This window comes from Austrofundulus limnaeus, unplaced genomic scaffold (assembly GCF_001266775.1).
Source record: "Austrofundulus limnaeus strain Quisiro unplaced genomic scaffold, Austrofundulus_limnaeus-1.0 Scaffold202, whole genome shotgun sequence".
Classification (NCBI taxonomy): domain Eukaryota; kingdom Metazoa; phylum Chordata; class Actinopteri; order Cyprinodontiformes; family Rivulidae; genus Austrofundulus; species Austrofundulus limnaeus.
In genome coordinates this window covers 431,021-448,868 of record NW_013952604.1, presented here as the reverse complement: position 1 = coordinate 448,868, position 17,848 = coordinate 431,021, and the positions used below count along the sequence as shown (strand labels likewise).

Here is a 17,848-nt window from a genome sequence, read left to right as displayed (position 1 = left end):
ATATATAATATGAACTGAATACAAATGGTTTCATGCCTACATTCTTGTCAAACCTCATAGCCTCACTAACCTGAAAGCAGGAGTTAAAATAACTGTACAATATAATCTTCTCTTATTTTCTGTAACTTGCAGCTCCCAGTTTTCAGATTTATAYTTATCTATGTGAAAGCTATAAAACCATGTTGGGAATTGTAGGCACTGACGTTTTTTCTTCTTTTTAGGAAATACTTATATTCTTAGGATAATATTAACTTAATTTTGCCCTTCTTTCAGTATTTTATTTGCTGGTGGTGAATGCAGTAGATATATCCAGATAATTTGCAATAATTTGATATTGAGTTTCAAAAATGTTATTTTTAGAAGCTACAGTTTCTTAAAKAAATTAATCAACATAAAAAAACTTATTTTTCTTCCAAATGTTACTGGTAGTTTTGAATAATTATAAAATTTTAAATACGCTGTTACAGTCCATTTCCCCATCTGTTTTGTTTACTCGTTTGTTTTTCCTTTCTGGGTTGCAAGGAAGCTGGAAGCCTATCCCAGTGTTCATTGTGTGACGAGACAAATATCCACTTACGCTCTCACTCACACCTAAAATGTTTAKAATTCGTTCAATTTCAGATTTCTAATTCTGAGTTTATCAACACAAAATAATGCATTTTGTTTGATCAATCATGACCTAGAAGTAATAAATGGCTRTAGATTAAAATAGGATGATTGAAGATGACTGTTTGTTGTCAATTTAAATGCAAATCAGAAATCCTGTACTATTTAAAGAAGTTTTTCCCTTAAAGCAAGCACCATCAATGATTTGTATTTTTCTYCAACACAGGTTGCATTCACTGTCCTGTTCGACTTGGAAGCTCTTCTGAAAATTTGGTGTCTTGGGTTTACTGGCTACATCAGCTCTTCTTTACACAAGTTTGAGTCTCTGCTGGTGGTGGGCACCACACTGCACATCTACCCCGACCTTTATCACTCTCAGTTCACCTACTTCCAAGTACGGATGCACAAATTAAAATAGATGTGTGCAAGTGTGTGCTTGTGTAAACATTCCGTATAAGAATCACATGCAGAATGGAAATATGAATTATCCACTTGAAGAGTTGAAACTGTGAATTGTTTTGAAACATATGTATAACTTTAGTATGTTTAAATCAGTATGTTAAATCAATGGTTCCCAACATGTTTTTATCAAAGCACCCCTTCACTGACCGCCCCACACCACCTCAATCCCTCTCTACTCCCCACCTCCTCCAAACAGCTTTGATTCACATTACATACATTCTTAATTTTGTTATGTTACAGCAAACGTGACAGAAAAAAAAAACATATATGGTAAACATTGATTTGTCTTGCATGAAGCAGAACCCAAAACAACAATGTAGCTTTCACATTTTTTTTAGATTTTACTTTTTTTGTGCTTTTTATTTATCTCTTTAGAAATGCATTTTGGTCAATGTAGTCTGTCAGGCATGCAGTAAATGTATGTTTACGTACTTCTTTTTTTATTTTTATATCCAGTGAATCAAAGCAAGTCTTTTTTTTTTTTGTTAACTGTGGATAATAAAGAAAAATCTTTGACCAGAATCATCACAGAGAAAAGCTTGATCAATAGCTCAATACTCTTTGGCTTTTTAGTCAGAGTGTGACAAAGATACATTACCTGTTGGGGGTTGCTGTCACCACAGGCCATGTCCTTAATAAGTCTCTTAACACAGTACAGCATTACTTCACTATAGCATTTGGATAAGATCAATATGCTTTCTTTAAAAAAGTTATATGCAGACAGATTTTATTTTGATGTTTATATGATAACAGATTTTTTTGATAACAGTAGTCTTTTATTTAGCTAATGAAATGACTGTTTTTAAATTTTAATAATAAAATATTTTACACAAACTGTATACAGGAGCATAAATGCATAATTTATTTAATATTAATTATTTTATAATTGTTTCTTCTTTCTAGGTGCTGCGTGTGGTGCGTTTGATAAAGATTTCTCCTGCCCTAGAAGACTTTGTCTATAAGATTTTTGGTCCAGGTAAAAAACTGGGCAGCCTGGTGGTATTCACAGCCAGTCTTCTGATTGTCATGTCAGCCATCAGCTTGCAAATGTTCTGTTTTGTGGAGGAACTGGACCGTTTTACTACATTTCCAAGGGTAAGACATGTCTCATACTGAAATAACAAAAAAAATATATGAAAAAGTTTGGTTTTTCTGTATTGTGGTGTTGAGCGTGTACTTGGTATTGTAGTTTGCCCTTGTATTCTGTTTAAAAGTGCAAGTATTGGACTAAGACTTTGGCGGCTGTCGTGGAGTGGTTAGGGGAGTTGTCTTGGAACTGGAAGGTTGCCTGTTCGTTGCCCCAGTCCAGCTGTCTCAGTTGTTGTGTCCTTGGGCAAGACACTTTACCTGCCTTGCCTACTGACTGTGGTCAGAGGATCCGGTGGCGCCGGTGCATGGCAGCCTCGCTTCTGTCAGTGTGCCCCAGGGCAGCTGTGGCTACAATGAAGCTTACCATCATCAGTGTGTGAATGGACTTGATAAAGTGCTATATAAGTTCAGTCCATGTACCATTGATATTGAAAGCAATTTTATCCTAGATGATTAGGAAATCATATGTGACTGGCCATGGCAAAACCAGAAGCAAGTCTCCCTGGGGTTGTTTTGAGGTATTTACAGAATCTGAAAGTGTGTTCAGAGCTATTCAGTGATGGCAATCAAGAAGAAAATAAAGTGAAGAAGATATGGCCATTTGAATGTTGGCATTCTGCAAACAAGATTAGTGAGAAAACAGGCCTCACGGTTTCAGAGGAATTGTCCCCACCAGAGGGCATTACCTGGTGGTGTTAACAAAGGCTATTCGTTTACTTTAATTTGCATAAACCCCACATTAAATATTTGAATTGACTTTCTACTAATCCTGCAGTGCATCAATAATTAAGGTAGTTGCTAATAGTTAGTTGAGTTTTTRTAAACCCTTTATAAGTGAGAAATATTTATACTTAAGTATTTGTAAATCATAGTCAGTTCAAACATTCTTTAACCCAGAGGTGCCAAAATTAACGTGCCAGTAGTTGCTCTGGTTAATGGATTGTATTCACCCGYTGTCCTGTGTAGAAACACTGTATTCCCATTTATAGTCAGCTTACTCATTAGCCCCATGACAAGACATTTAGATTAGATTTAAGCACACATTTTTATGAAATGTCCCATGAGCCATTGCTGCCTGATCATATGTCAAACCTTCTATAAGTGCACAGGCTAAAAAAAAAACATGAAATGTGGGCCACCACACTAGCTGCTTTCTTAATCATAAAAAAGAAATAAAAGAACTTTACTTAAAAAATATTCATTGTTCATGTTTTTCCTGCATTTGGCCCATAGATAAATATTTTATTTTGGCACTCTCTGGGAAAAACTTTTATATACCCATGCTTTAACCAAAAAGTTTGACATACACTCATGAAGCAAAGGCACGTGGGATATTTCATAAATTGATGAAATTTAAGTAATTGTGGTCCTATAATGTGTGACAATCTACATGTGTGTGCCTAAATCTAATCTAAATTTATCTTGTAGCTACTTGCATTTCATGTGTAATCTTAATATAATTCAAATATAAAGTCAGCACCATGACTGAAAACTACTCTGCACTACCGTCCTGTATATACAGTATTCATTTGGCCATTTGGTAAACTGACTRTAAGTGGGAGCATAGTATTTCTACACACGACAACAGATAAATACAATCTAATAACCAGGGCAACTACTGGCAGGTTAATTTTGGCACCTATGGGTTAGAAAATGTTTGAATGAACTATCATTTATTAATACTTAATGTCTAAATACATAGTTTTCACTTTAGAAGAGTCCACGAAAAGACTTAACTACTAACAACTACCTTAAATATTGAATTATTTGAAATTAATTATTATTTTTTAACCTCAAAAGTACAGTTTTTAAATTAAATGTTGTTGAAGCAGCAAGTTTCTCAGTGGCTCTGTGCTCAACAATGCAGCCTAGGTGGAGAAGTTGAACACAGATCCAATAAGCCTCCAGCACATCACGTCTTCAGAAGACAAGCTGATAAAAGAAAAGTTAAAAGTCTGTATTGTTCAATACATAGTGCATATTGAACCTAGAGCACTATATTGCATGATTCAATATACAGTATATGCATAAAAACATTTTCTTTAATTGGCAGTTTTATTGCATTTGGGTAAGTCTGCAGTGCTATGTGGCYTTCTGGTAGCGTCAACAAAAGATTGTGTCCCCTTCCATCATATAAGTTGCCCATCCCTGATCTGAAGGTTCATATTGGAAATAATGAACTTTAAATTTTTTGCTATGAAGTTTAATGATAATTGGAATACAAAAGCTTTCTAACCAGGGCTCTCAAGTCTCAGGGATTGACCGTGAGACACACACATTTCATGACGTGCACACTTTGTATTTCTCATGCTAAAACACACATACTTTTTAAAGAGAAACCAATGTGCAGCTCAATGTTTTCTTCCCTGGCTTGATTGGCCATTGGATGAACCCCTCACTTTTTCTAAGAAAATCCTCTTTCACATTTTTTTCCTATTTTTAAATTTTTTTATTCCTGGATTGGTCCTGAACATGTGCGGATTGCGTTCAGAGCTTAGAGTCGCTCTTGTCAATCACCCAGAACCCATCTGCATGATGTGAGTCATTATTAAAAGCAGCAGCAGCATGAGACACAGCTCCAGTTCAGACTGATTATTCCCACATCTTGCGTGCACGAATGATGTTTTCATCATAGTTTAAAAACAGAATGCTCTCAGTTCTCACAGGGATGCGCGCGCATAACATCATGCGCAAACGACTTGAACAGCCATCAGAATGCTATTAAATAAAGGAGTGACGCGGCTTTTTTAAAAGTGGGATGCACGTCAAAATTTATAACAAAGACCTCACATGATGTTAGGGCTTGGAGTATGTACTCTCAGCTACTACCAGTCTACTTCTAAAGCCTCAAGCTGCAACCCAAACTGCAAATGAATCTGCTTCTGCCCTAGTTAATTTTTTTCTCTGATACTGTCTCACTATAATAAATGAGTAGCTTCGCCATTGTTGTTAATCACCTCAAAAATTTTGTTTTGGCATGCTTAATGCTTGTGTTTCCAGGAGGGTATCTAGAACTGGTGTCCATTTTGTAAACTTCTCTTGCCATCCAACCCCAAATGTTCTCAGTTGTATTTACATCAGGGAAACACCCAGGATGGTCCAAAAGAGTGATGTTATTTCTCTGGAAGAAGTCTTTTGTCAGGTGGGCACTGTGAACTGCAGCATTGCCCAGTTGAAAAACCCAGTCATTACCACACAGACGAKGGCCTTCAGTCATGAGGGAGACCTCCTGCAACATCTCCACATAGCCAGCTGCACTTTGACACCTCCGCATAACCTGAAGCTCCCTTATTCCATTGAAGTAAAAAAGCCCTCCAGATCATGATGGTGTCCCCTCCACTGTGTCATGTAGAAAACATCTCAGGTGGGATCTCCTTGTCMTGCCAGTAACGTTGGAAGCCATACGGACCATCAAGACTTTTTTTTTCTCATCAGAGAATAAAACTTACTTCCACCTTTCAATGTCCCATGTTTGGTGCCCTCGTTCAAACTCTAAATGGGCAGTTTTGTGTCGTTGAAGGAGAGGAAGCCTTTGAAGAAGTTTTCTGTTCTTAAAACCCTTTTATTGCAGATGCTGTCTGATGGTTATGGGACTGCAGTYRGCACCAGTGATGGGCCAAGGATCGTCCCTCGTCTTAAAGGGATCCCCGATTAGTTGTAACATTGGACTTTACATGATAAACATATACTTTCACTGTAAAAGAAAGACTGTAAAAATACTGTAGGATGTTCAGTTTTTATCATTTTTAAATTAAGAGTTTAAAAATATATTACACGGACGGGGCCATTTTATTTATGAGCAAAGCATTCTGGGTAAATGATGATATCAACTAGATCATCCGCACAAGGCTGCTAGCGAGCTATATTCACCCTGAAGGTTAATCTTCGACAATATCTGATGATCGACTCTTTTAAATGAAACCAGAGAGCGTTGACAGAGAGGAGAAGGTAGAAATGACTCAGCCTGGAACTGAAAATATGGATGGAGGACAACAGAGCTGCTTCATGGAAGGACCTCAGCTTAGCCTGTTAGCTTTAGCATTAGCCCCGATGCTATCACCATATACGTATATATATATATATATATATATGTGCTACACATTCTCCTCTCGTCACTGAGGTCCTCCACCCACATGACAGAGAGGGGAACACAAAAATGACTCGGCTGCAACTGAAAATATGGATGGAGGACCTCAGTTTAGCTTGTTTGTCGCGCTAGCACTGAGCTAATGCATATAAGGCAATATAGTGTGAGGGCTAGCGYGAAGGCTAACAGGCTAAGCTGAGGTTCTTCTTCCATGAAGCAGCTCTGTTGTCCTCCATCCATATTTTCAGTTACAGCTGAGTCATTTCTACCTTCTCCTCTCTGTCAACGCTCTCTGGTTTCATTTAAAAGAGTCGATCATCAGATATTGTCCAAGATTAACCTTCAGGGTGGATATAGCTCGCTAGCAGCCTCGTACCGATGACCTAGTTGATGTCATCATTTACCCAGAATGCTTTGCGTGTAAATAAAATGGCTCCATCTGTGTCAAAATATATTTTAAAAATTTTACAAAACCAAACAGCCTACAGTATTTTTAAATACTTTATTTTACAGTTAAAGTAAATGTTTATCAAATAAAGTTTAATGTCACAACTAATCGTGGATCCCTTTAAATATGTTTAATGTTTTGTCAGTTTTGTAATGTTTTATTTCATAGAGGTGTTTGGCATTTTGTTGTACTTGTTATCTTAGTTCAAAAGATTCAGACAAATGAATACACAAAACCAAACTTTAAAATTCATTTGGAAATTGCTGCAAAGTGAACAAGTGATCTGAAGGCCTGTGTGTTCTGATGATTTTTGCATAATGGTTCTCTAGTTACTGCCTTTGATTCCTAAGTACTCACAATACTTTTCTCTCTCTCGTTAATAACATTTTTCTCCTTTTTTATTTCATTGACCTTAGACAAACAGGTGAATGAGAGCTGCTGGGAACAGCTGACACTTATAGGCTTGTATTCTTCTTCCCTCTTTTTTGTTTTCCTCTGTTTCCTTGTTCCTTCTGTTGCACACACATCTAGACACAAATACATAGTATAGTTGATGATGTTTGATCTTATTTCCTGTGGGCAGACAAGGTTTTTGGGTTTATCTTTGTCTGCACTGACTGGAACATGGGAGCAGGTGGGAAAGGTTGAGGGCATGGTGTTGCTGTTTGAAGAGGGAAAATGATGAAGAAAGTGCAGGAGTGCCATTTGACTTCAGGGGCCATCGTGTTACAGCTGGTTGTTCCTTACACATTCAGTCAACCWCTACTGAGTGAAAAGGAGACCAACAAAACATAGCAGGAACATATATCTCAAAAGAGATAATTGTAAACTTTTGTTTCTTTTAAAATCTCAATTGTCAAAGTGATTTATGCATTATCTGTTGTATTTTTTCAGTAGTAAAGGTCTTTTAAAATGTTTGTTTTATCTTCTTTTTCCATTGTTTTAGTGTTTTAGTCTTCCCTGTAGCTTCTGCCCTTTCTATAGCCTTTAACCTCTTTCTCTTATGTTGTGTTTTCCTCCCTGCAGGCATTCATGTCCATGTTCCAGATTCTTACCCAGGAGGGTTGGATAGATGTCATGGACCAGACTCTGGTGGCTGTAGGTCAAGTGTGGGCTCCAGTTGTGGCCATTTACTTCATCCTCTACCATCTGTTCGCTACCCTGGTGAGGAAAAAARCTGTGCTGTTTCCCAAGCTAAAGAGGCTAAYACATTCTTGCATAGTGTTCCTTGTAAAGGTACATTTATAATTYGGCATTTTATTCAAAACCAAACATWCAGTAAAATTTGCAAAAAGGATTCATGGATTTATCTCTTTCAATTAGCGCTCTGCCTCTTTTTGTTCATGCAAGTGCCACATCTAATCACAGATAATCAAACTTGCAGGCGTAAGAAGTGCTGACATTTTAGTGTTTGGTCCTCTGATATAAGCAGTCATCAGACAGACTCTGGATGACTCACACTTCAGTCCAGGCAGACAGGATGTCTTCCAGGACAGAACAAGCTACAAATGCAATTACAATGCAGACAGTGAAGAGTAATAAAAAGGTGCTGCATTGTCCTTTTTTTGTTAGAAGGATCATTTTTACAATGTAATAATGGCATTAGCTTATTGTAATGTGCTCACACACAGCAGATACTATATTTTTTTTTTCACTTTCTCTTGTTGCTCTTTAGATTCTGTTGAGTCTTTTTGTGGCTGTTATCTTGGACAATCTGGAGTTGGACGAGGACTTAAAAAAGCTCAAACAGGTAAGATGCTTATTTGTTCTGTTTTTGCTGTAGCACAGTTGCAGCRTGGGAGCTCAGTTCCTTTGTATGAGGTCTCATTTTCATTTGAAAATAAAACCTATAAAATGTTTGAATAATAATGCAGCTTGACAAATTGACCAATTCCTTCTACTAGTTATGAAAGGAGTTATGATTTTACTTTAAGAATATATATTTTCTGGAATAATTTAAAGGACCTTCCTAACGTGTTTTTTCCCAAAATAAACTACAAAAATTCAGAATAATCCAGACTAACAAGTCATCAAATGTATCCATATTATCTTTATGTGAACATTTGTTTCTTTATAGACAGAAACAGATGACTGTCAGTTCTTTATTTATCAGTATAACGGTTTTCTTATTCCTAAAATGTTCAGASTACATAGGTAAAGTAAACTAATATAGATTTAATTTTCTACCTTCATTCCTGTGATTTGAGKATCAAAATATTATTGAGCTACACTGTTAGTTATGTTTTGCATCTTGGTGACTCTTTGTTTTTATATTTCGTAAGTACTGTATAATTGTGATCTCCTGACAGCTTTGCTAATGGAAACTCATTTTATTATAGTTTATAATGTCACTGCCCTTTTAAAGTCACAGATTGTAATAAAATCATTGATATGTGGCTGTTATAACAGAGGTTCTTGTACAAAYGATGTTGCATATCTTAGCCAGCTTACTGTATTTTTGGTAGTTAATTCTGATTCTGCCATTTTTTGAGGGCTGAAGCTTGTTCACTTTCCTAATTCATTTGCTTACACTTCTCTGCAATATGGTCTTATATATAAAACTGAACATAAAAAGAGTAGAAAATATAACAGAAGGCCTGGAGAAGTATTGATTAGGTCAGCTTAACAATTACAAGAAAATTTGACTTTTTTGAAGCCAAGCATAAAGACATTGTGGGTGGTTTAACCTTTTGCACAGTACAGTTCATGCATTTCTGCGTGTATATCAAGCTTAAACCATTGGGTAATAAGTTTGCTATTTACTGTTTTTACATGACTCATGAGCATTTATTAAAAAAATGAGAGAGACGGAGCTGAGTTTTCCTTCTGCTGATCTAATCTAACAATAAACTTTCATTTATAGATGCTGCAGTTTTAATTGCATAAAGATTCTCAACACTTTTGTAAAGATATTGTTTTGCCCTCTGACATCTTTTGACAATCATTGCAGAAACACAAGAGTGTAATTTCAGATGCTTACAACACCAGTACATAGTCTACAGCTAATAGGTTTTGGAAATACAGGCCACAAAATAGTATTACAAAAATATTTYATTTTGCATGCTAGTAACAGCAGTAATAATAAAAGACCGAAATAGGAAAGCAGTGCCTTTTATTAAAATATGACATCCGCCTCTATGAGCTGAAGTACTTACTGAATTGGCTGCAATTTGACGTTTTTTCTTTGTTTTGTCAGGTGCATTTTATTTAAAAGCTGAGCACTTTCTGTTTCTACCCTGGGAAGAGTGACAAGGTTGAATTATGCCCACTTTAGAGCAAAGCTCTGATCCCTCCACCGTTTTTTTTATTTTGCTTTTTTGAGGCCCAGCTCTAAATGATTGAGTAAGTGGACAATTATCCTGAAAAAAAAGAAAAAAAAAGAAACAAGCTTCTGTTTAGGAAAAAAAGCTTTTACTTTTACACAAATACACARCACTTGGCTCTAGACATCTTTAATAAGCATTTTCTGCCATGAAATGCAAATTAAGTGCTGTGGTAGACAAATCTTCACCTGGAAGGAGTCTTCCTTTAAATGATCAGAGACTGTAGCTTAAAAAATGATCACAGACTCAAATGTGAACCATTAAAGCATTTAGTTGTTTTCTGTTTTTTAGTATTCTATATCTTTACATAAATTAACAGGCTCATAATTTTGAGCACTGCCATAAGCAAGCACTCACAGAAGGCCTGTGTGTCTGTGTATGCCCTCTTAGCTGGTTGACAGGTCTCAGCTTGCTTGGACAAGTTGTTTCCCTCCCACAGCTGAGTGATTAGGTGCACTGACTGTAAAATTGCTCATTTTACAGGTGTTTCAATCATGGATACAGAGGCTGACTAAATATATACTATAGATGRTAATCATACTCCCACAGGAGAAGGCTTCTAGTCTAATAAAAATATAACCAATTTAGAAGAAACACATGTTAAACCAATTACCTATAAAATTATTCTTATATTTTACTTTCTGTATACCATCTTACAAATGTTTCTCATTTATGACTAATTTACTTGTGCCATCAGTGGCACTAAAGGTCAGTTTCATTCTTTTCATTGTTTTGTCTATGGTTGGAATATCAGATGGAAAATCAGCCCCTTGTCCACATGTCTCTTTAGATACCGTTGTTTATAAACAATGCAGGATATGTGTGGGTACAGGTGGGCTAACAGTGACGTTCTCAGAGTTTACCGTATGATCACATGAGAGGCAAGCTTTTGATAGGCTTGTCTTCACAGCGTAATGCAGTACGCATGACATTAAGACCCAGGTTTGGGTTCTTGGACATTTTAGTGTTTRGTTAGAACTCAGGATCAGTGCCTGTAAAAGAAGAATAGCAGATAAACATTTTCCAAAACTCTGCTAATTTGGCACAACAGGCTAGTTTTTGTAATGGCAAAATATGTAGAAACAGGTAGCTTTTTTTTTTTCGGTGCACCAAGAACAATGCAGGTGAACACATAAACAATGGTGTGCTCATTAAAGCAAACCAAGAAAAGAAACATTAAAAAATATATTTATTTAACACCACTTTGCAAGTAATTCTTCAAATTTTCCAAATAATTGTTCATGATTAGTATTGCTCTGTTATCATTTTCACACATTTAAGATGCAAAGGTGAAGTTGATTTTTTAATAGTACATTTAGCAGTGAATTTTGAGGTGCATGGTTGTGTGTGTAATGTACAGTATGTCATCATGTTGTGTTTTCAGACTTCTTATTTGACAATGACATCATCAATAGAGTATGCAGGTGCAAACATCTGTCATTGTTTGTATGTTGATTGTCTGCATCTGTCAACCTTGACAGAGCATTTGTCTTGATTTTTTTTTATGTGAGAACTGGAAACATTGGGATGACACGGACTTGTAGAGTTTTAGTTGCTCTGCTTCTCTGCTGCTGTATCTGCAATTCCTTTATCAACAGTCCTCTTTTTTATTATTTCTTGATACCTCCCAAAAAATAAAAAAATCTGTTTGTTTCATTTGACCACTTTCTTCCACACGTTTGATGAGTGCCCCAAATGTATTATATATACTGTATGTATTATACCTTTTTCCCCTTTAACCTTTGTTTATAGCCAACCTTTTTTATAGTATATTCTGTACAATCATATAATCTGTTCTTAAGGTTTTACTATAGACAGACTGCATTCTTTATTGTAATTTTTTTCTGTTATATTTTAAATAATTTTCCCTTTTGTTTGATCCGTTTGTTTTAGTGGTTTGCCATTTTGGCCAATCTCATTGTGGCATTTTTCTTGTAATGGATATAATGGGGATTTATTGGTTCACTTTTCTCTTACAAATACTTCTTTATTCCCACTAAGTCTGTGCTTTTTTAGAACATTGCCTTAGCCCTATTTAGAGAACTGCTTGATCTACATTGTATTTTTTTAGTGGTGTACCAAAGTTTAATGGGCTTTGTACGTTTTCACAACAAGCAAAATGAAACCAAGACAGAACATATATAAATATAGTTGCCTTCTTCTAATTGAATGTTTTACGGTTCGATTTTAAACTGTTGCACATGGAGAAATCTGATGAAAATGCTAATTGATAAGTGATAGTTGGGAAAACAGTGCTGCATTTATTAACTGCATGCACTGTAACTACACTGTAGTTACTATAGTATAAGTAGCACAGTTAGAGGTTTTGACCAAGTGAATAAAAACAGATTTTTAAGTCCTTTGCAGACCAAAATTGGTAAAAAGCCTCTACACTGCAATACATCATTTAGACTTAGCAAATGTAAACTACTAGTGTTGTAGTCAAGACCACCTAACCCGAGACTAAGTCAAGACCAAGACCACAGTGTCTCGAGACCAAGACCAAGGGAGGGCGAGACTGAGACAAGACCAAGACCAGGGRAAAAAAAAAAAATAGTGTCCTAAAAGATTGAGTATTCTGTCCACATGTACAGTGGGGGGGTATTAAGTCAGCCAATTGTGCAAGTTCTCCCACTTAAAAATATGAGAGAGGCCTGTAGTTGGCATCATAGTTTGACTTCAACTATGAGAGACAAAATGAGAAAACATATCTTGAAAATCACATTTTATTAAGAATTTATTTGCAAATTATGGTGGAAAATAAGAATTTGATCAATAACAAACAAGCAAGATTTCTGGCTCTCAGATCWGTAACTTTTTCTTTAGGAGGCTYATCTGTCCTCCACTCATTATCTGTAGTAACAGCACCTGTTTGAACTTGTTATCAGTATAGAAGACACCTGTTCACAGCCTCTAACAGTCACACTCCAAAAAAACTCCACTATGGTGAAGACCAAAGAGCTSTGTAAGACACCAGAAACAAACTGTAGACCTGCACCAGGCTGGGAAGACTGAATCTGCAATAGGCAAACAGCTTGGTGTGAAGAAATTAACTGTGGGAGCAATGATTAAAAAATAAAAGACCTACAAGACCACTGATAATCTCCCTCCACCAGGGGTTTCACACAAGATCTCATCCTGTGGGGTCAAAATGATCACAAGAACAGTGAGCAAAAATCCCAGAACCACGTGGGGGGACCTAGTGAATGACCTGCAGAAGGCTGGGACTAACGTAACAAAGACTACTGTCAGTAACACACTACACCACCAGGGACTCAGATCCTGCAGTGCTAAAAACGACAGATTTTCTTTTCTGGATCTCTGACAGACAGACTTCAATCTCTGAACTCGTAAAGTTTTTCTTTTTAGTTTTCGCTGTCATTTTTCATGAATGGACACTTGAATCTGAGGCAGGAAACATAGCCTTATATGGTGTTTTTGGGGTGGTAATTATGCTAATCTCCTCTCGCGTGCACGAGCAGCTGGATACGAACAGGTGGAATTTACGCAGCTCATTTACACACCTTTCCTGAAGATAGAAGAGTTTGTTGAATCTGACGTGACATGTTCGTACGAACCCTTCATACGAACAAAAGTAAGAGAAATTTAGGATAAGAATATGAACATATTCTTGCATGAGGCCCATTGATCCCAAGCACACCACCAAGACGACAAAGGAGTGGCTTCGTAAGAAACATTTCAAGGTCCTGGAGTAACCTAGCCAGTCTCTAGATCTCAACCCCATAGAAAACCTTTGGAGGGAGTTGAAAGTCCGTGTTGCCCGCCGACAGCCCCAAAACATCACTGCTCTAGAGCAGTGGTTCCCAAACTTTGCAGCTTTTGACCCACAAAATAACAGTAGCAGAGACCTGTGCCCACAACTATTTTTGGATGATAAACATTTGTATCATGTCAACAAAACATGGGCATAGTAACAATATTTTTATACTACATTTATCCATTTTAAATATACTAACCTCACTCCTTTGTAACAACTAAGGCAAAATGTAATTAATTCAGAAAATATTTTCAGGACCCCACCTTAAAGTTTTGGGACCCCACTTTGGGTCCTGACCCCAAGTTTGGGAAACACTGCTCTAGAGGAGATCTGCATGGAGGAATGGGCCAACATACCAGCAACAGTGTGTGCCAACCTTGTGAATACTTACAGAAAACATTTGACCTCTGTCATTGCCAACAAAGTATATATAACAAAGTACCGAGATTAACTTTTGTTATTGACCAAATACTTATTTTCCGCCATAATTTGCAAATAAATTATAAAAAAATCAGACAATGTGATTTTTTTCTAGACATGTTTTTTTCATTTTGTCTCATAATTGAGGTCTATCTATGATGTACAACAAGTAGTGGCTGACTAAATACTTTTTCCACATTGTAGCTAGCTTAATATGTAGAGCTAATATTGACACAATCTTTGTGTGGGCAAAGGAAAGAATTTTGCTACAGAGGCAGATTGTTAACGGAAGTGACGATAAAAGCTTAAAGTTGTCCCATCATTTCTGAAAGTGAAACACTGCCAAATTTACAAGTTGCTGTATGCTTTCTCCTGGTTGTTGTTGTTTTTCTACAGTGATATTATTTATGAATAATGTAGCCAAACTTTTTACTTAAAATTTTGAAGACCACTCCCAGAGAACTACTGTTCACTTTCCTAGAGTACTGCATATGAGTGAAGAGAGTGGGGATGGGTGACAGCAGGTAAATAGCAATGAGTCAGGTTTGGATTTGAATCTATGTTTTAAATCCAATGAAAGCAAGAATGTTAACTAATAAATTGGACAATAATCTGGCTGTTTAGTGATATTTCCACAGTTGTGGTCTTGAGTGATCTTGAAATAAAATTCCGAGTCCTCAATGTCCGAGACCGAAACAAGACCGAGTACAAATGCTGTCGAGTCCGAGACAAGACCAAGACCATCAAAAAGTGGTCTTAAGACCGGTCTTAAGAACAAGACCGGTTTCGATTACTACAACACTATAAACTGCATGTGGTACCAATACTTTAACACATGTATAGAGGAAAATATTATTGTTTCCTTAGTTATATGAAATGTTTTTAAGTCTTAACAGCTCTAAATACTGGAATTCCAGTGTGCAAGACTGGGAATTCAAAACGTCTCCACATAAACCCAGTTCGAAGAAAATCTGAAATGTGCCTTAATTTTTGGGTTTATCAGGTCCAGTTTGGTCCCCTTGTTGACAGAAGTTATTTATTCCTTGTTGTTTTATTAAGTTTACACACCAGTCAAGATAAAATGGAATGCAAACAGTTCTGGATTAAACCAAAGTGAGCTAAAACAGGAATTCTGCTAATTAATAACTGATTTATTCCCCCACACTGATGAGCCAGCAGCACAGGACCAGGAATAATTTTGCAATAATCCACTCACATACACACACGTGCATACATTTGTGTGCATGTGCCAGCACATTTTCTACTCATCAGTGCTGATTAGGATAATGCATTTATTGCTTGGAATTGAGTTTGCTAGAAAACTTTAATAAAATTAGACCTCTAGTAGACAACTGGGAAAAAAAGGAAGTGGGGAAAAGAAAGGCACACATACACACACACAGTCTCCCAATTAAGAAACCTTTTGCTTTTAGGCATTTCTCTATGTGTACACAATCTTTTACAAGCTCAAAAATTTTCTTAAGTATTTTTTGAAAACATCTATACTGAGCTACAACAGTAAAATTAAGTTTTATGCAGAAAAGTAGTAACWTTTTTTTGTGATTGGAACACAAATATAGCTATTGTGTGTAGGGTATAGATTTTGTTGCTACAAATATGTTTGAATGAGACAAATCCAACTTATTTGTGCACATATTACATTTCATACAAAAATCATATATTCATTGTGCTTAGAAATAAAAAAAATGGAGGTACAGGTCAAAAAAGCAGAAAGTTTAGCATATAAAATGTTCATCTACATATTTTTACAAACACAAATAACAAAAAATATTCAAATATTTCCACAAAAGAAACATGTACAACTTCTGTCAATGTTAAAAAAAAACAACATTTTTTTGTTAACTGTAAATCTGGAGTGCATTTGATAAACATTTCAACACTTTTTGACAGATTTTACTTGTTTGCATAGCTTATTAAGCTAATAGTTTATTTAGGGATGAACAGTATATCAGTACTAACATAGCATATCGGTATCGGTCCAATAAGTAAAACTGGGCTGATATTAACATCCGATGTTGATTTCCCACTTGTTGCCATTTGTGATTCTTTTTAAGTAGGGGARATGKTTGGTTGAGCGGTATCTGTTTGATCATGATAGTGATAGTGACGCTGCACAGCCAGAAATAACTGAAGTAAARAGCCMTGTCAGTGGTCTGGTCATTTTTTACAGTATCAAAAAGAGACACAAATGTGTTTTTGTGTATCTATATAAATAATTTGTGTGTTTGTGTAGTACCTGTAAATATTAATTATCAACCATAACAGCGATATTAATATCGGATACCAATATTGGCTGAAATTTTCAGATCACTGCATACGTAGATTAATTTTAAACGTAACTTAGCTCAGAATCAACCAAAATAGTCTATTTTATCCTCAATTAGTTTCCTTTTTCATCTTGACAACCAACATATGTTAGTGAAAGCATTCTTAACGGAAAAAGACCAATAATAGATCCTTGTGTCTAAAAAAATTGACTTTGGGTTATAACTACTGACAGAAGCAGACAAAGTATGTCCAATATCAAAGGAAGAAAGCCAGTTGAGAACAATACAGCTCAAACCTAAAAAATGTTAAGGTCAATGAAGATGAATCAACTGTATCAAAGGCTGCACTCCGGTGAAGTACCAGAACAAACAGTGTATGATTGTCTAAGCTATTTGACAAATACAGAGCGATGAAGGACCACAGGGAGGATGCAGGAATAAAGAAAAATAAATGCTTGTGCTGGGAGATACATATAAAACAAATAGGAGATGGTGTTTACCTCAAAGGGCAATAATGAAGTTGTATCTTTGTTTGTATGTAAAATAAAATGTTGGTATTGTATAAAATTTGTATTTGCAGTTTGCAGATATGTTCTGTTCTTTGTAAATCTGTGGGTGTTTGTGTAAGAGTAGAACTGTGTGATAGACTAAAAGTTTCTTAGGTCAGGTGTATGAGGAACACTTTTTTCAGAGAGAGCAGGTACACACACTGTAAAAAATAACTTGTAAGATTTACTAGAGAAAATCCTGTAAACGATTTGCACTAACTTTTGGTAAGTAAATTTAAATGCTACAAATGCATGTAATATTTACTCTCATCATTATGTAATAAAAGTTATTAAGAATATAGTTAAATATTTGTGAATAAATCAGGTAAATTTTACTTAATTTGCTCAATTAAATCTTGTAACATATACTTGATCAACACCCAAAAGTTTTTTTTTCAGTGTACATTATCATTTGTGCAAAATATGACAGTAAGTGTGCAAAGACAATGAACATGTAGATGAGATACTGTTATATTGTTGATTTTTAAGTTTTTCCTGCGTCAGGAAGTGTTTGGTCAGCAGCTGTGCAGTGAAGGACAATTTTAGCAGGTAGATGAGATTATAATTGTAATTCAGATTTAGGTATTATGCAGTGTTCGTTAGTCTGATGGTGGTGGGGAAGAAGCTGTCAGAACTTTACTTTACATCTCTGTCAACTTGAAAAAGATGCAATTATATCTTAAAATGACAACATTTCAATTATTTAATTGTGTTGCTGCAAAATGTTGACCTTTAGATAGATAGATAGATAGATAGATAGATAGATAGATAGATAGATAGATAGATAGATAGATAGATA

General features: G+C 35.9%; 1 protein-coding gene across 3 annotated transcripts in view; it reads left to right on the top strand.

Annotated features, from left to right (window-relative positions):
• The window catches only part of nalcn (sodium leak channel, non-selective), a gene marked incomplete in the record, with an annotated part of 142,686 nt that overhangs the window by 77,547 nt on the left and 47,291 nt on the right, over positions 1 to 17,848 (top strand). For all 3 annotated transcript variants that reach the window (XM_014018801.1, XM_014018800.1, XM_014018799.1), the window contains 4 exon segments: positions 833 to 1,000; positions 1,972 to 2,163; positions 7,719 to 7,856; positions 8,368 to 8,442. In XM_014018801.1, the coding sequence (XP_013874255.1) occupies positions 833 to 1,000; positions 1,972 to 2,163; positions 7,719 to 7,856; positions 8,368 to 8,442 (573 nt within the window).